This window comes from Poromitra crassiceps, assembly GCF_964638095.1.
Source record: "Poromitra crassiceps genome assembly, chromosome: 15".
Lineage (NCBI taxonomy): Eukaryota > Metazoa > Chordata > Actinopteri > Beryciformes > Melamphaidae > Poromitra > Poromitra crassiceps.
The window spans coordinates 3012166-3035595 of record NC_139634.1 but is presented as its reverse complement, the minus strand read 5'-3'; the positions used below and the strand labels follow the sequence as shown (position 1 = coordinate 3035595).

Below are 23430 nucleotides of genomic sequence, written 5' to 3'. Positions count from 1 at the left end.
TTCGATTCAAATTAGGGGTCTGCAATCGATACAAGACGATATACTCTGTCCATTTAACACAATCAGAAAAATAGCTACAAAATTGAATACCTCTCAAATGGCGATTGAGACTTTTCATACTTTTAAGGGCCTTAATAAATTAATTTATCAACTTTTAATACTTTTCCAAGACCCCACGGCTACCCTGAGATCACTCTAACAGCTGAACACAGAAACAAAAGAGCTGTTTATGAAGGATTTATTTAATTGGTTACACATTATCTCATATTGACAGACGGAAATTAGCATGACAAGATGTAGAATCAATATCATAATGACTTTAACACCTCCATCACCAGGTGATGTTTTACACTCATCCATAGTGGCTTAGTGCTTTTAAACAAACGGGCCTCCTTATTTCAACATGCATCATAATGTAAGTGTGTATACACGTAGGTTGTGTTTTACAACAGAGGAAATAGATACAGGGATAGAAAGCTCAAATATACAACTCTCCCATGCTATGCTACAATGTTCTCTATACCATAACGACAGACAGACAATTTAATTTACTGCAGGGTTCAGTTTAGGTTGTGGTAGTGCCACTCTCCTACCCCATGCGGTTGGTAAGCTGCTGGCGAGTCATATATCATTGTGATAGTACGTAGGAGATTGTTGCATTTTTACATATTTTCAACAGGGCCTATGAGTCTTTCTATGAACGCTCAAGTCACCTCGGAACTGAGGAAAAAACCCAGCTCTGACCTGTACAAAATGAACGGTTGTTGAGGTCGGGATTACAGATTGGAAATCCGGGGTATCATTTCAGAGCTCCGGTTTGTCCGAGTCGACGTAATCAAAGTGTTTGTTGACTTAATTTGAGTACGTGTTTATATTTCGCTCTGATTATAGCAGTATGTTGAATTCAACAGCAATTTTACCAATGAAATTAGCTAGCTGTGGATCTTTTAAGTTCCGAGTTGTCTTGAGCGGTCTGAGAGTAAGTTTTAGCCTACGGGGCCTGGGTGGTTCCTAAGCCTACAGCGTTGGCGTAGGCTGACAGCAAACTAATCACCTGCCTGGTCTCCAGTGTGAGCCTAGCTTCGGTCAGCCAGTCCTGCACCACTCTCCTAGCTTCTCCTCTCAGCTGGTTCACTAGCTTAGCCGCCAGCTCCAGATCGCCGTGCTCCAAGCAGTAACTGGCGTACGACAGGAGCTTAAACGGGTCTAAATCCTCGTTCGTCAGCTGGGCGGGCGGTACTTCCTGTTTCTCCTCGAACAGTAGCGTAGCCTGGAGGTAGGACAGGAAGTACTGGTATAGGGAGTTGTGCGTCTCGTCGACGAGGGCGACCCTGCGAGCCAGCGAGCGCAGGCCGTTGAAGCGCGAGCGGAGGGAGGCTTCGCTGTACACGCCGCGATGCAGCGATTCTTCTGGAAGAGCCGAAGCCAGAGCCAGAGCAAACTCGTTGCTGTGGCAGCTGTCTCGCACGGCCTGCATGGCGCCCTCCAGAGGCTCGGTGGGGGAATCGGCGCCGGCGGTCTTCAAGGTGTAGCTGAGAGCCTCCACAGACAGCCAGAGCTGGTGAGCTTTACGGGCCTCCTCCTCTGCGATCACGTGACCTGCAAACACATGACACGCATCACATGACCTGCAAACAAAGGTCTGTGTGTATAAACGGTTTTAACTTGACAACATAAACATTCTAAATTGCCCTTAGCTTACTAGCTTACTTTGCTAACACAATAGCTGACAGGATATAAGCTAGGTTTCAAATTAATCAATAAGCCCCATTACAGTGATTTTACAACCACTAAGAGGTGTCCATAGCATGCCGCTACAGACACCTTAGCCGTTGCAACATCACTGTCAAGCACAACTTCACACAATTCCGTGAAAAGCATCTATAGCCTACTGTCTATGGCCTCCTCCATGCCCATCAGTCTGGCGTAGGCAGCGTTCATGTCCAGAGTGAAGCTATCCAGCTGCTCCTGGGTCAGCTGACGGTAGGTTGTCTCCTGCTCCAACATCTTACTGCTCAGCACCTGAACACACCCACAATAAACAACAGCAGCTCTTCAAATAAATGGCAGTGCTGTAGTGATCAGTTTTCCTGGTTTCCTGCTTGTGTCAATCAAGGAAGCCACACCCCAAAAGTTAGTCTTATTTATCACCTCTTTTACTCGAAACTTCTGGAAAGGGGTGTGTGTCTGTCTGTGTGCGTACGTACATGCATGTGTGTGTGTGTGTGTGTGTTTGTGTGTGTGCGTACATGCACGTGTGTGTGTGTGTGTGCGTACATACACGTGTGTGTGTGTGTGTGTGTGTGTGTGTGTGTGTGTGCGTACATGCACGTGTGTGTGTGCGCTAGGGCTGCACGATATGAGGAAAAGCTGCGATGTGCGATAACACTGTTCAATATTGCGATGACGATATGACCTGCGATAAATAAAAAAATGCTATAAACAAAAATATTAATGGGTAGGGCTGCTCCGATCCAGCTAAGCCACGATCCGATCCGATTCCGATTCTTGGGGTCACGATCCGATTCCAGAATCGATTCTCGATTCCAACGATTCTCGATTCCAGAATCTAGAATCGATTCTCAATTATGTAGTTTTATATTGCAATAACACACAAAGGTAAATCTAAGACAGAAAATGACAAATGTATTAATGCTGAACTTCAAATTCAACTTCTGAAGTATTGCAGTGAGGGCCTAAATTCATTTTGCAATACGAGTGTGTTAATTTAAGCATACGTATCAGTAAGTGGCACGGGATTCTCAAAGCCTGTGTTGAGGGTCATACGAACAAAAATGCACTCTTGAAGCTAAAAAAAATCCAAAACCAACAAGTTAATTATTTACATTTTTACTTCAATGTAGAACAGTCATTTCTTACACATGAGATTACCGTAAATTCCGGACTATAAGACGCACCGGTGTATAAGCCGCGGGACCAAAATTGACTATTTTTTTCTTCTATAAGCCGCACCGGTCTATAAGCCGCGGGTGTTTTGATGTTTAATTACCATATGAAAGGGTTCGTGCACAGAGAGGAATGTCGGGAAAGCGATGGCTGTTTGGGGAAGCTCCCATTTATTAACATTTCAACAAAACAAAACAAAAGTCAGGTCACTAATCCCCAGACAAAATCACACAACAATAGGCTATATGTGCAGCAAACCTGTAACCAGAGAAGTCAAGTCACTAATGCTCGTCTTCCTCTTCTTCCTGCGTACTGAAACCACCAAAGTCCTCATCTTCAGTGTCGGAAACGAACAGGTTCAGGGTGGCTTCGTCAACCACTCTCCTCTCTCCTTCATTGTCACTCAAAACCAACGAACTCCTCTTCATCTATAGCTGTGTTTCCATTACAGTTTTTCGCAAAAGAATTGCGATATTTCTACAACTTCGACAATGTACAATTGCGACTTGTAGGCGTTTCCATTGAAGTTGCGTTTGAGTGATTCCCCGTTGCAGCAGCTGCCACAGTGATTACGCACGGGGATCTGCCCCATATCCCGTCCCCTGCATGCTCAAATCCAACCAATGGTCAATGGAAATCCCAACATGAAGTTACAATGCATATAAACGAGCCTGATTATCAATTCAAAAGAAAATGAGTCGCAAAATGTTGCTGGCTGCGTGAATGCAGTCAGCGCGACAGGCAGAGGAAAAAAGGTAGCCTAATAGCCTACAACTGGTCCGATTTAGAGATGGAGGGGGGAAAAGGCTGATTTGGTTCTATAATTGCACCTGAAACGTGTGCAATGTATTAGCCTACTCACAGTCACTGTATTCACTTCAGACAGCACCACCGCACCAGTGTGTGCTTTTCATCCTCTCATCTCGCCGCTGTGCCAAATGCGCGCACACAGGCAGCCTGCTGTCACCATGGACCGATTTCTGCCATTAAACATTATCTAATTTGCCCGGCTACGCTTTTGCACAACACTCGTCTTTCTGCTAGGTAGCGTTGCTTCAAAGTTTTCCACTTGCTGCGGAGGTTTTGACACGGCTATCGAACCTTACTTACCAAACTTATTTTCCGCTCCTTTTCCAAGGGATAATATGGGTCACATGACGTGCAAATGCGAAAAATGTGTTTCCATTACACTTTTGCGATAAACTGCTATATCGACACGTCTGAAAAACCACCTCATGATCATCTACTGCTCGTTCTCATGCTGTCGAGAACGAGCAAAGCTTTTTTTTGGTGAAAGAATCCTCCAGGGCGCTTCTTGTTAACAGTCCGAGTGAGTGGCAGGTCGAACGTCAAAGGCACTTCATCCATATTTATGATCTGCTCCGGTTCGATGGAATATTCCTTGATCTTCCTTTGTGTGAATTCGCCGAAGTTTGTGATTTTCTCCTGGTAGTCGGGGGAGGGAGTTGATGGGCTTGTGGCCGTTTGCTTACCGTAATTACCATATGTAAGTGGTCACGCACAGAGGGGATTGTCGGGAAAGAGATGGCTGTTTGAGGAAGCTCCCATTTACCGTATTACCGTAACATTTCAACAAAACAACATAACACAACACCACCGTTGTTTATTTTTACAGTGCACACAGTGTCCGCGGTGTGGTGAAAAGAGGGCAAGAGAGGAAATTAAAACAGAAGTGGATTTATAGTTAGAAAGAGTGCTAAAAAAGAGAGATTTTTTTTTTTTTTTTTTTTTTTTTCTGAAAAAATCCATAGATAAGACGCACCGTTATATAAGCCGCAGGGGCCAAAAAACGGGAAAAAAGCCGCGGCTTATAGTCCGGAATTTACGGTACTTTTAGCCTTTTAGTCATAACGATTATTGAAAGATATTCCATATTCCAGACTGAAATGTTATAACAGAAGTGGAGTATTGGCCAGAATGACATGAACATTTGGATACTTATTCAGCCGGTATCTTGCATGTTGCGTTCATGTGCACTGTAAAAAATTTTTTTTTTTTTTTTTTTTTTGCGATAACACGTGACTTTTGCGATGTGTTCATCGCGCATTTTCATATCGCGATGATGATGAAAATACGATAAATCGTGCAGCCCTAGTGTGCGCGTACATGCACTTACGTGTGTGTGTGTATGTGTGTGTGTACCTGCTCGGCCTCTGCTCTGAGCTCTTGTTCCTGGACCTTCAGGATGTCTCGGAGGTGGTCTGTGTGAGCTGCTGCCTGCCGACGCAGCTGAGTCCTCATCTCTGCCTCCATCACTTCCCTCAACTCAGACAGCTGCGCACACACACACACACACAGACACACGCAGGCGCGCACACACACACACACAGACACACGCAGGCGCGCACACACACGCACACACACGCAGGCACGCACACACACACACGCACACACACACGCAGGCGTGCGCGCGCACGCACACACACACACACACACACACACACAGACACACACAATGACAGAGACACATAGTGTGTTTAGCACGTTAGTGCTAAAGCTCCCTCCCTCCCAGCATCCAATAGAGTTCCAAAGCCAAGCCCTCTTCCGGTTTAGGCATACGAACCAAGACATTTCATCCTTCATGGAATCAGGAGAGACCATATAACATTTTACACAGAGCAATAATAATAATAATACTAAAAATATAGCCGCAAGCGGCGATGATGGGGTCCAAGCAGTAGTAGTAGTAGTAGTAGTAGTAGCAGTAATAGTAGTAGTGCTAGTAGTAGTAATGTTGTAGTAGTAATGTTGTAGTAGTAAGCAGGGGCGGACTGGGATCCTAATTCAGGCCGGGCATTAGATACCAAGCCGGCCCGGCCGATACGGGCCGACGCGCGTGCCGGCGTCCGAAGGGCGGGGCAAAAAATTTGGGCCGGTTGAAGCCCAATTTGGGCCGTTTGAAGCCCAATTTGGGCCATTTGAAGCCAGATTTGGGCCGTTTGAAGCCCAATTTGGGTCGTTTGTAGCCAGATTTGGGCCGTTTGAAGCCCAATTTGGGCCGTTTGAAGCCCAATTTGGGCCGAGTCCAATTTTACAATGAGATGCACCCACTTTAATCCTGAATAAAGTAATAAAACCACTAGTAAACCAGTAGGCGGCGCCTGGCCGGCTGTTCAGTGAGTGGCCTGACTGCAGCACCAAAAAAAAAAAAAAAAAAAAAAAATCAGGCCAGGCCACCGCGCATTTGCCCGACGTGCCCAATTATGCAGTCCGCGCCTGGTAGTAAGTGGTGGTAGTAGTAGCAGTAGAACTGATGAATCACTCACTGATGACATCACAATTGCTTGAGTGACATCACTGACGACATAATCATTGAGTGCTTGAGTGACATCACTGGTGACATCACCAATCACCAGCAGTAGTAGTAGTAGCAGTAGTAGCTCAACAGTCACGTGACTTTTCGTGACATCATTTGTAGTAGTTTTGGAAGTAAGTTCCGCATTAATTTTCTCCATAGACTTTTCGATAAATCCTTATATAACGAGTTTTGAGGCTAGAACCAAGCCAACACGTGACCTACTGAATCGTGAGTGACCATAAAACATTTGGTTTAAGCAAGAACAAAAAACCAGGAAAAGGAAAATTTCGATTCCCCCCCGTCTTTTGTTCTTGCATGTCAGATTTTCCTCATATGAGGCCTACTCCTCCTTACCTTCCTCTCCTGCTCCAGGCGGGCCTCCTCCTTGCTGTGCTGCAGGGTGGTGCTCACAGCTTTCTCCAAGGCTTTCTGGTCCTCCAGCCTCTGCTGCTCCAGAGCTGCCTCCACGTGGATCTGCTCTCTGACTCTCTGCTCCGCCATCTCTCTGTTCAGCTGGTCAATACGACGGTGGGCGTGAGCGATCAGCGCATTCAGGTCATCTGCAGACAGCTTACCTGCTTTACGTGGAAATAAACCAACGCTCAGTTTTCTGTCATACATTTGATTTGATAAAGGAGGGCTAGTGTGTGTGTGTGTGCAGTGTTTCCCCTTGAAAAAAAAATGTCAGGCCTGGAGGGATTTTGAAACGTACCCCGACCGCAACGGTGGGGGCCCTCGCTGGCGACGCTAAACTTTTAGCTAACCTGTTCGCATCTATATTCGCAATGGCATCCCAAGTATCATCATACTATTATGGGATGCGATGTGAACAGTTGTATTATGGGATGTGCGTTTCCCAGGCAACGACACACGTTGACGTTTTGGAACAGTGCTGCACGCTGGCACAATGCTCCTATTATTGTTTTGAATGATTTGGCATCTTCTATTACTGTCAACACCAGTATAGTATTACCTTAAAGGTTTACTGAGATTTTTACTGAGAAAAATCAAAAAAAGAAAAAGAAAATGTAGATATATATATATACATTATATATATATAGAGCAAGAGAGAGAGATATATATATATACAGATGTATATTTTGACTGGCGGTGGCGCCGTTGGCCTGGCGGGCCCGCCAGGCCTGTAGAATGGTAGGGGAAACACTGGTGTGTATGTCTAGTCTTACTGAGGCCCTTCCAGTTGGCCTGGATCTCTGGAGTCAGGCTGTTCAGCTCCCTCTGGAACTGCTCCTTGGCCTCGTTCACCAGCTCACTGTACTGAGACACGATCTTAGCCTCCGACTCTGCAGACTGCACCTACACCCGCCCACATGCACACACGCAGACACGCACACCCAGCCACATGCACAATTGTTAATTGTAGAGCTGTGTGTCGCACATTGATACACTCAGCTCCTACTGGCTGCATACTCTCTCTCTCTCGTGATGATGAGCTCCTACTGGCTGCATACTCTCTCTCTCTCGTGATGATGAGCTCCTACTGGCTGCATGCTCTCTCTCTCTCGTGATGATGAGCTCCTACTGGCTGCATACTCTCTCTCTCTCGTGATGATGAGCTCCTACTGGCTGCATGCTCTCTCTCTCTCGTGATGATGAGCTCCTACTGGCTGCATACTCTCTCTCTCTCGTGATGATGAGCTCCTACTGGCTGCATGCTCTCTCTCTCTCGTGATGATGAGCTCCTACTGGCTGCATGCTCTCTCTCTCTCGTGATGATGAGCTCCTACTGGCTGCATACTCTCTCTCTCTCGTGATGATGAGCTCCTACTGGCTGCATGCTCTCTCTCTCTCGTGATGATGAGCTCCTACTGGCTGCATACTCTCTCTCTCTCGTGATGATGAGCTCCTACTGGCTGCATGCTCTCTCTCTCTCTCTCTCTCTCTCGTGATGATGAGCTCCTACTGGCTGCATGCTCTCTCTCTCTCTCTCTCTCGATGATGAGCTCCTACTGGCTGCATGCTCTCTCTCTCTCTCTCTCTCTCTCGTGATGATGAGCTCCTACTGGCTGCATGCTCTCTCTCTCTCTCTCTCTCTCTCGTGATGATGAGCTCCTACTGGCTGCATGCTCTCTCTCTCTCTCTCTCTCATGATGATGAGCTCCTACTGGCTGCATGCTCTCTCTCTCTCTCTCTCTCATGATGATGAGCTCCTACTGGCTGCATGCTCTCTCTCTCTCTCTCTCTTGTGATGATGAGCTCCTACTGGCTACATGCTCTCTCTCTCTCGTGATGATGAGCTCCTACTGGCTGCATGCTCTCTCTCTCTCGTGATGATGAGCTCCTACTGGCTACATGCTCTCTCTCTCTCGTGATGATGAGCTCCTACTGGCTGCATGCTCTCTCTCTCTCTCTCTCTCTCTCGTGATGATGAGCTCCTACTGGCTGCATGCTCTCTCTCTCTCTCTCTCTCTCGATGATGAGCTCCTACTGGCTGCATGCTCTCTCTCTCTCTCTCTCTCTCTCGTGATGATGAGCTCCTACTGGCTGCATGCTCTCTCTCTCTCTCTCTCTCATGATGATGAGCTCCTACTGGCTGCATGCTCTCTCTCTCTCTCTCTCTCTCTCGTGATGATGAGCTCCTACTGGCTGCATGCTCTCTCTCTCTCTCTCTCTTGTGATGATGAGCTCCTACTGGCTACATGCTCTCTCTCTCTCGTGATGATGAGCTCCTACTGGCTGCATGCTCTCTCTCTCTCGTGATGATGAGCTCCTACTGGCTGCATGCTCTCTCTCTCTCGTGATGATGAGCTCCTACTGACTGCATGCTCTCTCTCTCTCGTGATGATGAGCTCCTACTGGCTGCATGCTCTCTCTCTCTCGTGATGATGAGCTCCTACTGGCTGCATGCTCTCTCTCTCTCTCTCTCTCTCTCTCCCTTGTGATGATGAGCTCCTACTGGCTGCATGCTCTCTCTCTCTCTCTCTCATGATGATGAGAATATTATTGTAGATAATTCAATCTAAAACACAGGAAAACGTGTTGTACAGTATAAGTCCACCACCATGCTGTGGAGATGTGACACATACTGTCCTTACCTTAGTGACCACCCGGTCCAAGTCCACCACCATGCTGTGGAGATGTTCCTCTGCTACTAAGACCAGTGGGCGGACAGTGGTGGCCTTTGACCCTTTAGCCTCATCAATCACTGACCTCAGAGAGTCCAATGCATCCCTATGAGAGGAGGGGAGGGAGTGAAAATGGGCTTGGCAGGGAACAGTGTGTGACAGCAGCTTGTCTCTGTATTTGCTGGATGTTGTGTTTGTGTAGTTGTGTTTGCCTTGTGTTTTATAATACAGCCAGACGTCTGAATGTAAAAGGCAAATGTGTAAACCGATAAGCAGAGATTTAAAATGACAACTGAAGGCATAAATAGTGATTTGTTGCTGTAGGTATTTACCCGGAAATCCCCATACAAAAATACCATTGACTTTTAGACAAGGGAACTGGAAGTGCAGAGACTTCTGGGTTGACCTACAACAATATCATCCCTGCGCTACTTTATTGTACATGTGTGTAGGTGTGTTTCTGTGTGTACTTTATTGTACATGTGTGTAGGTGTGTTTCTGTGTGTACTTTATTGTACATGTGTGTAACTGTGTTTCTGTGTGTACTTTATTGTACATGTGTGTAGCTGTGTTTCTGTGTGTACTTTATTGTACATGTGTGTAGCTGTGTTTCTGTGTGTACTTTATTGTACATGTGTGTAGCTGTGTTTCTGTGTGTACTTTATTGTACATGTGTGTAGGTGTGTTTCTGTGTGTACTTTATTGTACATGTGTGTAGGTGTGTTTCTGTGTGTACTTTATTGTACATGTGTGTAGCTGTGTTTCTATGTGTACTTTATTGTACATGTGTGTAGGTGTGTTTCTGTGTGTACTTTATTGTACATGTGTGTAGGTGTGTTTCTGTGTGTACTTTATTGTACATGTGTGTAGCTGTGTTTCTATGTGTACTTTATTGTACATGTGTGTAGGTGTGTTTCTGTGTGTACTTTATTGTACATGTGTGTAGGTGTGTTTCTGTGTGTACTTTATTGTACATGTGTGTAGGTGTGTTTCTGTGTGTACTTTATTGTACATGTGTGTAGGTGTGTTTCTGTGTGTACTTTATTGTACATGTGTGTAGCTGTGTTTCTATGTGTACTTTATTGTACATGTGTGTAGGTGTGTTTCTGTGTGTACTTTATTGTACATGTGTGTAGGTGTGTTTCTGTGTGTACTTTATTGTACATGTGTGTAGGTGTGTTTCTGTGTGTACTTTATTGTACATGTGTGTAGGTGTGTTTCTGTGTGTACTTTATTGTACATGTGTGTAGGTGTGTTTCTGTGTGTACTTTATTGTACATGTGTGTAGGTGTGTTTCTGTGTGTACTTTATTGTACATGTGTGTAGGTGTGTTTCTGTGTGTACTTTATTGTACATGTGTGTAGGTGTGTTTCTGTGTGTACTTTATCGTACATGTGTGTAGGTGTGTTTCTGTGTGTACTTTATCGTACATGTGTGTAGGTGTGTTTCTGTGTGTACTTTATCGTACATGTGTGTAGGTGTGTTTCTGTGTGTACTTTATTGTACATGTGTGTAGGTGTGTTTCTGTGTGTACTTTATCGTACATGTGTGTAGGTGTGTTTCTGTGTGTGTCCTACTTAGCCTTCAGCAGAGCAGCTCCAGCATTGTTGACAGTGCCGCTTCTTTCAGTGAGAGCATTTTCTAGCTCCTTCCACTGGGCAGACTTCTGCTCAGGTGGACCCTGCAAAACAAAGCATTGTTGGCATTACTTACTGCTGGTGTGAAGTCAGTGCCAACAGCTTAAAGGTTAACACTGCTGTCATAATACTTTTCTTCCTATTGGCATTATTGCCCCAAAAAAGTCTAAACCCACCCATGCATTTGCCAGTCAGAAGCTGTTACTGTCGGTCATGATCAGATACATATCTGTAACAAGATTCATGTCTCTACGACTAAGGGCTCATTTATACTCCATTTCCGTCCGAAAAATGAATGTGTCTGTTTCAAATTACATAAACGTCACTGCACACATACTTCGTCACATGCGTCTTTCACGTTGGTATCATGGTAAGTAATACATCCACTAGTAGGCAGTAGAGAGTCAAATGTGTATGTGAGTGTGTGTGTGTGTGTGTGTGTGTGTGGTACTGCTCCGTTTCATCCGTATCTGCAAGCTTTCAGAAAACGTGCAAAATATACACGGAATGAACACGTGCAAAATTATACACGGAATGACCAGAGTACGGACAGAAAGCTCCGTCTGTATGCTTATCGATATTTAACGTTGAGCATAATCGGCCCTAAATGGGACCGCAGCGATGACCATTCGTTTTATTTGAATTTGCCGCCTTGCAGTGGAGGCGGGACCATATTTTAATTGCTGGAATATCCAGTCCCTGTCAATTATCTCTATGTTTTACAGAAACACCTGTGGTCTCATTTATCAAACCGTACCTAGGATCCCTACGAAGGATCAACTAAAAGAACAACTAACCTATCCAGTGGCTGTTCGCACACCTGCATGCAATTTCCCTGTTCAATTGATAATCAGGCTCATTTATATGCGTCATGTGGTAATTGGCATTGACCATTTATGGTTGGATTGGGGCGGATCCACGTGCGGAATGTCCCGGTTGGACTGTAATTGATAACGGGTCATAGAGACAGTCGGCATGTGTGGGAACGCCCACAAAATGTTAAACGGCTGGCGCGCGAGTGGGGTAAAACCGCCGATATATCTCATGGGCTGACTCACCAAAAGACGGTGCTGCGGCTCTAAAATACAGGTCTGGGGGTTCTAGAGCAGAACACAAGACGTCTGCTCAGATGTGCGTTTACTGCGCAGGATAAATCCCCGATCGTGTCTGCCTGGGCTGGGTTATCAGCTAAATTCTAACTTTGCTGAATGGATAGAACAGGGTTTTTTACCCCACCCTGACCACGCCCCCAGCCAGGCTGAGCCAGCTAACCCAGCGTCTATTGTGGGCGTTCCTAGAGCCTGTATGGGCGTTCCCAGACATGCCGACTGTCTCTATTGCCTGCAGCAGGTGTGGCCCCTCGTTTCCCAAAACGTGCTTAAGCCATGGTCAGAATTGACTTCAATTACTGGCCTAAGTGGTCTTGTTTACTTTAACCATTGTGGAATCATTATTTTGTAATCATTATTTTTTACATCACTACTTATGCGTGGAATACCTTTGAAAGATGACACACTACATTGTGAAACACAGATTGGATCGAGTAGACAGTCACTGGAAAAGTTAGTCATATTCTTGGTAGGGATTCTAGTCATAAATGAGACCCCTGGACACTTAACTACACAGCAGGCACATACCTCAGCTTCCATCGCCTCCTTCAGTTTGTGTGTGTGTACTGCAATAGCCTGCAAGGCCGCCTCCTGAGCTCCAATAGCCTGCAGTGTAGCTTTAGCCGAGACAGCCAGAGAATCTTCAAGAGTGGCTGTTACAGCTGCAAAACACAAGAAGAAGAGAGGCTGAAAAACAGCTGCAAAACACAAGAAGAAGTGAGGCTGATACAGCTGCAAAACACAAGAAGAAGTGAGGCTGATACAGCTGCAAAACACAAGAAGAAGAGAGGCTGAGACAGCTGCAAAAGATAAGAAGAAGTCCACGGTCTCTCCTGATTCTAAATATAGCAGAATCGCTTGCGTAACCCCAAAGGGGGCGTGACTTTGGCTCTCTATTACTACAGCTTTCACTACTGTTGATGAGGGAGCTGCCATCTTGGATTTTGAGGTCATGGTTGGTGAATTTTGAAGTAGGAAATCCAAGTTCAGGTGACGTCACAGGGGGCGTTCCGCCGTTCCCATCTGTGAACTGGGAAGTTCCCAGTGCAAATGGAATGTGGAATTTACCATCTACTCTGTGTGTGTGTGTGTGTGTGTGTGTGTGTGTGTGTGTGTGTGTGTGTGTGTGTGTGTGTGTGTGTGTGTGTGTGTGTGGCCTCCTACCTGTCAGTACATCCTGTTCCTCTTGGTCTTGTTGAGCCAGTCTAGCAGCCACTTCCTGTTCAGGACGCTCTTTAAAGACCTCCTCTGTCGCTATGGGAGACGCGCCGCCAGGGGAAAGTGCCGCTGTCACCGAGGGGTCTTCATGGTGATGGCACTCTTTACACTCTGGAAAACACACACACACACACACACACACAGTTAAGACTAGACGTGCCACGGTGTCGGTGCAGACATTTCCCCACTGGTTAATAAAACGTGTGTTAATGATGACACCGGGCAGACATTTAACAAGAAAAGAGAGGGGTCGTGAGGTGGAGCTCCCCGGGAGGAGGGAGCAGAGAGGGGTCGTGAGGTGGAGCTCCCCGGGAGGAGGGAGCAGAGAGGGGTCGTGAGGTGGAGCTCCCCGGGAGGAGGGAGCAGAGAGGGGTCGTGAGGTGGAGCTCCCCGGGGAGAGGGAGCAGAGAGGGGTCGTGAGGTGGAGCTCCCCGGGAGGAGGGAGCAGAGAGGGGTCGTGAGGTGGAGCTCCCCGGGAGGAGGGAGCAGAGAGGGGTCGTGAGGTGGAGCTCCCCGGGGAGAGGGAGCAGAGAGGGGTCGTGAGGTGGAGCTCCCCGGGAGGAGGGAGCAGAGAGGGGTCGTGAGGTGGAGCTCCCCGGGGAGAGGGAGCAGAGAGGGGTCGTGAGGTGGAGCTCCCCCGGGGAGAGGGAGCAGAGAGGGGTAGTGAGGTGGAGCTCCCCGGGGAGAGGGAGCAGAGAAGGGTCGTGAGGTGGAGCTCCCCGGGAGGAGGGAGCAGAGAAGGGTCGTGAGGTGGAGCTCCCCGGGGAGAGGGAGCAGAGAAGGGTCGTGAGGTGGAGCTCCCCGGGAGGAGGGAGCAGAGAGGAGTAGAGAGGGGTCTTGAGAGAGGTGAAAGGTCACCTGTGGGTGCAGAGAGAGAGTGAGGGGTAAAAAGGTCAGCTGTGGGAGCACAGAGTGAGGGGTTAAAGGTCACCTGTGGGAGCACAGAGTGAGGGGTTAAAGGTCACCTGTGGGAGCACAGAGTGAGGGGTTAAAGGTCACCTGTGGGAGCTTGGGCCTCGGTGTCGTGGGGAGCGGGGACTGAAGGAACCTCACTGATGGCTGCGATGATGTGAGATGCCTCTGCTGATGCCTCTGAAGGACACAACACAGTCAGGCACAGACAACAAAATGGCCACGACTAAATAATAAATATGAAGGGAATAGACAGTCTCACCCTCTATGCTCTGTGCTGTGATTGGGGCAGAGGTTGTCTCAGGGGCAGGGCTTGTCACTGTTGGCTCCTCCTCCTTTTTCTTCTTCTGGGCTTTGGTCTTGGACTCATTAATCATAGAGGGGGGCTGGGACAACGCCAACTATGCAGAAACAACAGCAACAATTAACTAGTTAACTCATTCACCGCCAAAGACGTCTTTGACGTGTTATCAGAAATAGCCCTCCCCGCCAATGACGTGTTTGACGTGTTTTTGTTTTTATTAGTGCAGCGCGTAGTTCAAACACTTCCCCAGCCTGTGACATGGTATCAGGTCCCTGCCTCAAAGTCAAGCCGACAACACGCGATCAAACACATACCGCAGCTGTTGTTTTGAAATGAGCAGGAGGAAAAACAGAGAAACGCGCTTCCTTGTAGAGAGGAGAGGAGAAACGCCATTGAAACGCCCCTCGGCGCGCTGCACTGCTCGCCTTGCTGCAGGGCGAACCTGGATTGAGTTGTTCGCAGTAGTCAAACCCGTGACGAACATGATCGATCCGGTTCCAGCGCCTGGTCCCAAAGCCAAGCCGGACCCGTTCCTGTGTCGCAGCATTCGTCCCAGCTCGAACGAGAGGAGGAAAACGATGCGAGGCAGAGGAGGCTAGACGCTGATCTCAGACCAGATGGGTGTTCCTCTCCTATGCTAATTTGCGGGGCGATCAATAGTGTTCCCTTGGAAGGAGGTGCGATGGACAGAACTCCCTCTCTCTCTCTGTGTGTGTGTGTGTGTGTGTGTGTGTGTGTGTGTGTGTGTGTGTCTGTGTGTCTGTCTGTCTGTCTGTCTGTCTGTCTGTGTGTCTGTCTGCACACTCACTCACACTGAGTAAACTGTATTGTTGAATGTAAAGCACTTCATGTATATATATATATATATATATATATATATATATATTTATTTATTTATTTTTGTCATTTGTGTCATAACGAATAATATTTACATGTCTGATGTCAATACAGTTCAAAATAAAAGAATTGAGAGCGAGTTCTGCCTGAGATTGTGTGCTGTACAAAAATGCCATTTTCTGCAATTTCTTTTCTCAGAGAGACCTTTTTGGTGAAAACAGGGTGTATATAAATGGCTATAAGTAGAGTACAGAACATGCTAAAAGCTCACTTTTTTTTTCCTGGTGAACCCAGAGACGTACATCTTCATTTTGAGGTATTGCAAATCACTCTGGTGCTAATAGATAATTTACTGTGGGTCTTGAAAGATGACCAACAATTATGAAAATCTTTGGCCTGTGCTAAATATTGGCAGTCCTAAACTGGCCATGAATGAGTTAACAATAAATACAGTACATCCTAGTATATATAAGTAATACATAACGATTTATTGATTTTATTTTGGATAAATAATGACAACATCCAAGGGATGACATGAAAAAGTGTCAACACTTATTTCCATCATGATCCCTGAAGACAATAAATAAACACAACTACAAATGAGCGTGCTTTTTGCGCGCTCATTTCTAGGGTGGAGACTCTGGAGACGGTGCGCCATGAGCGTACTTTTTTGGGGGTGTGACCAAACTCATGCCAAAATTCCGACATTGGGCACCACACTCTGTCGGGTTCACGGCAGCGCACTCGCCAAGTTTGAAGTTGGTCGGATGAACGGTTCTCAAGATAAACTGCTTTTTGTGTTGCACAGGGTCTGAAACGAACAGTCCCGAACTGCCAAATGCCAGTGGATTTTTGCGTTTTGCTAGTAATCTCAGAAGGCTATCTGTCACATGGCGAGTAAATGTTTTTACCAAAATAGTCATGTAAAAAAAACTATGCTGAGAGTCTCTACCGCTGTTCAGTGTTGGGCAAGTTACTTTCAAAATGTAATATACTACATATTAGTAGTTACTTTCATTTGAAAGTAATAAGTTACTTTACAATATTACTTTCTGTGTAGAGTAACTCGTTACTTATTACACTACTTTTGCATTACTTTTAGCAAAACAACAGCAGCAGAATGACATCGCCGCTCTAAACCATCCCAAAAAATAATTTCAACCGCTTTGAAGTCAGTGTAAATAATCCAACATTCTAAATGTTATTCTTTTCCTTTGTTATTGTCATCTATAGTAGTTATTTGCATAAAAACACACAGTTTGATTAGGAAATGATTGTATCTTTTTTAAATATGTGCTTTGATTTAATAAAATGTAACTCAATTTGTAACTTGAGTTACTTGACAAAGTAACTGGTATAATATTACTGAAATCTATCGTGAAAGAACTATAAGTAATAAGTTATATTACTGAGTTACTGCTAAAAGTAATATATTACATGTAATATGTTACTTTTGTAATGAGTTGCCCCCAACACTGCCGCTGTTTGAGCTACCTGTGAAGAGAGTGGATGTCCTCTCCTCCGGAAAACGGAGAGAAAAAAGTGCTAAAGCGAAAGTGACCTCTGAGCGGTCCAGCTCAGAGGTATCCAAAGTGGGAGGTAGTGACAAGATGAGGTAGGTCCATCATGAACCTACCTCATCATAGCTTGATTGTTATAGTGTTCAGGCTCAAATTAGATAGAGTAGAGTAGGACAGGGCAGACTAGGCTGTAGATTAGCTAGATTCCTTGTGTGCTAGTTAGTTCCGGTTCATGGATAGAGTAGTCAGATTGTCTGAGCTGTTGCTCGTTTGGCGTGGCCACTCTGCTGCTGGTTCCAGTGTGCCGCTGCTACCTCGGCCGCTGGAGCGGGATGGCCAGGTGGATTGAGAAGCTGCTGTATGCCCCAGAGCTGGGCAATAAATGTCAATTTGTTTCTTGTCTATTCAGTGGCTCATTTCGCCTGATAACTATAATACATAACTTGATTGCTCATTTTTTCTGTCCCTTGTGACTATTCGTGACTATTCATGACCGTATCGCCCAGCCCCAGTATATCCTATATCTGTTCTGCTCTCTCTCCTCTTCCCCTACTCTCTTCCTACCTCTCTCCCTCCCTACCTCCCCCCTTTCCCTGCTCTCTCCTCCCCCACATTCCCTCCCCCTTTTCTCCCCTTCGCTCAGTCTCATTCTATCATATGATTGTTCAATCATGTTGTTATTATATTACTGTAATTTGTTATAGTCGTGTCAGCTAGATTTAGCTGGACATATTCTCTGTGAAGCCCTCTGCGACATCCTTGTGAATTGTGAATAAGCTTGACTTGACTAGGGGTGTCACGGTACGTGACGTGACTTCACGGTATGGGCGTCATGGTTCGGTGCGTGTAGCTATACGACGAATACGTCAGTACACACTTTGTTAATTACGTTCGTCATAATCGTCAATATCCAAACATTGCACATCAGAAAACATCGACAACTCACCCTATCACTCTGTATTTAGGCTAAATATAGTTAATTAACTTTCGGAAGCCTTTGCCCTCCACAAAGTTGAGTGGAAGTGTCTTGTCATTCATTGCCATGTTATCTTGTGTGGGCTAAACGCATTAGCTTGTGTGGCTAACGCGTTCAATGCTATAGCATCAGGTCCTGCTGTCCTTCCTTGCGTCCACATGCCTGTGCTGAATGTCGGTCGAGTGGTTAACGTTCTATGCCAGTTTTATCTGACACAGCCTACATATTGTAGCACAAAGCCCAGAGATGGTGCTCTCCATGCTAACCTGTTTGTTGGTGGGGGTAGCAGTGTTGTAGGGGTTGGGCCCCAGGGCCAGACCCATCAGCCGGTCAGAGTACGGGACCTTCTTCTCCACTGTTGTCCTGAACTTCGGGTCCCATTTAGCATAGAGTATGGTGCCTCCAACGCCCCCACATAACGTCACCAAGCCTGCTGCCACCACCTTCCCAGAGCCACTGTGGAGGGAGGATGCATGGGGACAGACAGGAAGCCAGAGGACAGACAGGAAGCCAGAGGACAGACAGGAAGCCAGAGGACAGACAGGAAGCCAGAGGACAGACCGGAAGCCAGAGGACAGACAGGAAGCCAGGGGACAGACAGGAAGCCAGAGGACAGACAGGAAGCCAGGGGACAGACAGGAAGCCAGAGGACAGACAGGAAGCCAGGGGACAGACAGGAAGCCAGAGGACAGACAGGAAGCCAGGAAGCCAGAGGACAGACAGGAAGCCAGAGGACAGACAGGAAGCCAGAGGACAGACAGGAAGCCAGAGGACAGACAGGAAGCCAGAGGACAGACAGGAAGCCAGGGGACAGACAGGAAGCCAGGGGACAGACAGGAAGCCAGTGGACAGACAGGAAGCCAGTGGACAGACAGGAAGCCAGAGGACAGACAGGAAGCCAGGGGACAGACAGGAAGCCAGAGGACAGACAGGAAGCCAGGGGACAGACAGGAAGCCAGAGGACAGACAGGAAGCCAGGGGACAGACAGGAAGCCAGAGGACAGACAGGAAGCCAGAGGACAGACAGGAAGCCAGGGGACAGACAGGAAGCCAGAGGACAGACAGGAAGCCAGTGGACAGACAGGAAGCCAGAGGACAGACAGGAAACCAGAGGACAGACAGGAAGCCAGGGGACAGACAGGAAGCCAGAGGACAGACAGGAAGCCAGTGGACAGACAGGAAGCCAGGGGACAGACAGGAAGCCAGAGGACAGACAGGAAGCCAGGGGACAGACAGGAAACCAGTGGACAGACAGGAAGCCAGAGGACAGACAGGAAGCCAGGGGACAGACAGGAAGCCAGGGGACAGACAGGAAGCCAGGGGACAGACAGGAAGCCAGTGGACAGACAGGAAGCCAGAGGACAGACAGGAAGCCAGAGGACAGACCGGAAATTGACGTGAATGAATGGAAATGTGAACGTTCAAATTTAAAGGAACACGCCAACATTTTGGGAGATTCACCTATCCCTTCTCTTCTCTGTGCATGTAGTAGAAAAATAGTGAGCGCTAGTTAGCTTAGCACAATGAATAGTAAGTCACTGGTACTGGGGTATAGCCATATTGTTCAAGGACCTGGCTACAGTGCATAATATTTAAGATAAAAACATTATGTAAATGACATATTTTCAACTTCAAGTCAATTTGGAATCTCAGGACTTGGATTACACCAGGTGAGCAGTATGGAAGAGTTTGTTTTTTTTCTTTTTATGTTTTTGGTCATGTTAACACTTTCCCCACCAGGGTTTCTGACAAGATGTGCTTTCATTGCAGAATTCCATCTTTAATTTGAGGGTATTTACATCTAAATCAGGTGAACAGTGTAGGAATAGATACACAGGATCTTCCCTTCTGTCTCGCCACTGTGTGACAGGTGTCAGGTATCAGAATTCAGAAGGCACATTATCTCATGCCTTCTGGTTCTGCATCCAGCGTCCTGTGTGAACAAGGGCTAATATTTGAATAATCTATTATAAAAAATAAGTCCAGCCTTTCAGTTCAAATTTGCACTGAAATACACAAAATCACAAGCTGTGTTGTCAGAAAAGCCAAACAACAAGAAAAGCCTGAAGAGCTCTCAACATGAGCGTAACAAACTGACTCAACAACGAAGGCCACTAAATGTCGTGATGATTCATTCAATTCAAAGGGGCTGTGTTGCCATGGAAACACTTTTCAAACAGGGCCGACAAATAGTCGGCCAACCACTAGTGGACGAGAACAGTCTTTGTCAGCCAGGTTTCCATTGGTCAGTAAAAGAAAGAAGAAGAAAATTCTGGGCTTGAAATACGCTTGCGGGACCCGGGATGTGTGTGTGTGTGTGTGTGTGTGTGTGTGTGTGTGTGTGTGTGTGTGTGTGTGTGTGTGTGTGTGTTTGTCTCTTACCCAGCATTCCCTGCTGTGTAGTGCCGACAGTGTTGCAGGTTTGGGGCGGGTGTTCTCCCACAGAAGCATTTCTAGATATATATGAGAGAGAGAGAGAGAGAGAGAGAGAGAGAGAGAGAGAGAAAGGAGAGAAAGTGAGATTCAGGGTTGCACAATATATCGTTCAGCATCGTCATCGCAATGTGTGCATGTGCAAAGTCACATCGCAGGACGTGCAATGTACAATAATAATAATAAGGCAGATTAACTCAAACACATCATGCCATAACTTTTTTGCTGTTTTTTTATTTAGCACTTAGCACACTAGCATCATGCCAATCACTCTGGCTGGCTGCAGCTAAAAACACTTGCTACTATGTCACCCACACACAGGTTACAGAGGTAGTTTCAAATGTGATTCCAATCTGCTTTCGACTGATGTGTCTTCAGTGCGGACGCGCTGATCACCCAAATCGCATTTGAGGATGTCTTTTGCAGGGGGCGGGGGCTTGAAGAGCAGAGAGCAGACATGTAAACACTGGCAGAAACACAGCGCACCTAGCAAACTTTGCTCATAATGGAGCTACTTCATAGATAGAAACAAACATTTACTCACTGAAAATAGGAAATAATCTGTACTTTCTTCTTTATCGACATTTATTTTTCATAACTACCTCCTCGAGTGAGCGGACAGGCAGCAGTGTCAAGCCAGCCGGTGTTAAATACACCACTTCTGGTGTCTGGAGGCTCTGCACGTTCACTGTTACACAGTACAGGACAGGGTATTATTTTATTTTGAAGACTATAAACGGAAGGAGTTGTGTTCAGTGCGTATACTTGACGCTATGTGTGCCCCAGAGCGGAAAATAAACCTGGCGCCTGCCTCGCTCGGTTACATTATACAGTCTCGCTGAGAGCAATTCTGTCTTTTTCAGGAGCGCGATTATTTGGATGGCAAGAGATGATGGTCATTTCCCGTGCTTCTGCGTTGGAAAGCACCTTCAGGGCTTGTTGTTTACTGACGCACCTTCAGGGCTTGTTGTTTACTGACGCACCTTCAGGGCTTGTTGTTTACTGACGCCTATGTCATTACCATAGCAACCCATGCAGATAGGCTGGATGTGTCTGGACACACAGAGGCAATTTACACATGGCATTAACATGCATTTTCTGCCATCAGATTGCAAATAGATTGTGCTTAACCACATTAGCCTGATTTTATTTACACCTGGCGTTAACATGCGTTTTGGGTGATCAGATTGCAATCTGATGGCAATTTGATCACCCAAAATGGGTGTCCTCTCAATCCGCATACAGTTGCTGTATCCAGATTGAGAGGACACATTGCATTTACAATTGTGTTCAATGTGTACACAATTCATCCCTGACCACCTCCGGAGGTGGTTTGGCCCATCCGATTGCAATCCATCTTCAATGTTTCTTGGGGGCGTTTACACCTGTACTTTCAAGTGGTCAAGCACAATCTGACTGCAATCTGATGGCAGAAAACGCATGTTAATGACAGGTGTAAATGGCCTCACAGATCCGACTTGAACACTTGCCCAAATCAGATTTGTGGCAGTGCGGACACTCCCAAAACAGATTTGTGAAACCAATCAAGATAATGACTTTAGCAACAAATCAGATTTGGCTGCAGTCTGAACATGGCCATAGACACCTCTAGCCTTACCCTCAGGCTCTTCTAAATTCCGTGTCAACACTGCCAGTTGAAGAGCCCTCCCATCGAGCATAGCATTTTCGTTAGACAATCTGTGTTGGGCATTAAACTCACCTTATTTCTGCACTTTGAAGTCACAGGTAGGGTCGGGTGGGGCAAACTAATTATATTGGAAGCCTAGTTGCGGAAAAAAGTGAGCTGTTCTTTTTTTTAAGACAAAGTTTGACGAGAATCACCGAGTTGCCTGGAAACAGAGTCCAGACGCATGCACACTGGCATAATTTTGTCTTGTACATACATTCTGCAATGCATTTAGACAGACCACCACCGCTCACTTTTTTTCGGCAACTAGGCTTCCGATATAATTAGTTTGCCCCACCCGACCCTACCTGTGACTTCAAAGTGCAGAAATAAGGTGAGTTTAATGCCCAACACAGATTGTCTAACGAAAATGCTATGCTGGATGGGAGGGCTCTTCAACTGGCAGTGTTGACACAGAATTTAGAAGAGCCTGAGGGTAACCTCTAGCTGCAAGCCGCAATGGGTGGCTACTGGCTACAGCTTGCAGGCCGATTAACATTGTGGACGACGAGGGTCTGCATATTTTTTGAGCATGCACACCTTTGAGATTATTCTGAAGAATATTCTGGACAGTATTTGTCATTGGTCCAATAATAAACATTACGCATAAAGCAAGCATATTCGTCGACTCCCATGTTGATAAGAGTATTCAAAACTTGAAAAATATCGGTTTAAGGTAGAACAGATTAAAAAATTGGGCGATTAATCATGATTAACTATGGACAATCATGCGATTAATCGTGATTAAATCTTTTAATTGATTGACAGCCCTAAAATCAATAAATCAATTAATCAATTAGCACCCGCTCTTTCAAGCATAGTGTGAGTGTACCGGTAGATGCTTCCCCCCCGTGACGAAATGGGTGTTCTAATCTGTTGACCTTCCTGTGTGAATACAGCCGTTTTTCAGCCATGTATGTACCGTTTAGGAGGTTTGACTGAAAAGTCCGCTCTGTCTGTCTGTCTGTCTGTCTGTCTCAGTCTGTCATCTTTGAAGATGTATAGCAGCATGTATCTGCGGGCAGGCCTTGCTTGGGCCAGGCTGTGGGTCACTGAATGACAACACCTTTGGCTAACTGGCTAATGCTAACATGGTTGTGGTACTAGCTAGCTACGCTAGTTGTTTAGCAGGTCTTACCCGTGCTGTGGTATTAGCTGTTCTCAGAGAAGCCCGCAGCATCTTGTTTCTTCTATGACAGTAACGTGTTCAGCTGTTAGCCTGATGTTTAGCAGCAGATCAGCCACTCATTGCCCAAGCTGTCAACCGCTGCGCCGACCGACACACACACGCACCAACAAGAAGGATAGTACGCGTGCGCAAAAACGATGATGACGTCACGAGACGCGTGCATCTCGCGAGGCCAGATCATGGCACAAAATGTACAACCAAAGATAAGAAGAAAACTTTTTTTTTTTTTACCTTTATTTACCCAGGTTAGCAAGATACATCCGAAACTGGCCTGGAATCCAGACTCATTTGTCAAC

The 23430-nt window shown here is 46.3% G+C and overlaps 1 protein-coding gene across 3 annotated transcripts; it reads right to left on the bottom strand.

Annotated features, from left to right (window-relative positions):
• Positions 1-241: 241 nt before the first annotated feature.
• immt (inner membrane protein, mitochondrial (mitofilin)) lies at positions 242-23229 on the bottom strand. 3 transcript variants are annotated; one of them, XM_083651683.1, is made up of 14 exons: positions 23084-23229; positions 20208-20278; positions 18092-18281; positions 14451-14589; positions 14276-14368; positions 13223-13387; positions 12587-12720; positions 10890-10993; positions 9283-9418; positions 7414-7543; positions 6581-6804; positions 5071-5202; positions 1893-2022; positions 242-1599 (listed from the first exon to the last, which is right to left on the bottom strand). In XM_083651683.1, the coding sequence occupies exons 1-14, from the start codon at positions 23123-23125 to the stop codon at positions 992-994; spliced, it is 2298 nt and encodes a 765-aa protein (XP_083507809.1). In that variant the 5' UTR covers positions 23126-23229; the 3' UTR covers positions 242-991. The 3 variants fall into 3 exon arrangements, with proteins under 3 accessions (XP_083507809.1, XP_083507810.1, XP_083507811.1); XM_083651684.1 differs by having other exon boundaries at positions 6581-6801; XM_083651685.1 differs by lacking the exon at positions 18092-18281 and having other exon boundaries at positions 23084-23224.
• Between the last annotated feature and the right edge of the window lie 201 nt (positions 23230-23430).

Excerpts from the sequence above, each read along its gene's own strand:
- immt (XM_083651683.1), bottom strand. The coding sequence starts at position 23,125 with ATGCTGCGGGCTTCTCTGAGAACAGCTAATACCACAGCACGG. Across the intron at positions 14,369-14,450 it reads CACAGCACAGAGCATAGAGG|AGGCATCAGCAGAGGCATCT; the intron begins GTGAGACTGTCT and ends TGTGTCCTTCAG. Across the intron at positions 10,994-12,586 it reads AGGAGGCGATGGAAGCTGAG|GGTCCACCTGAGCAGAAGTC; the intron begins GTATGTGCCTGC and ends TTTGTTTTGCAG.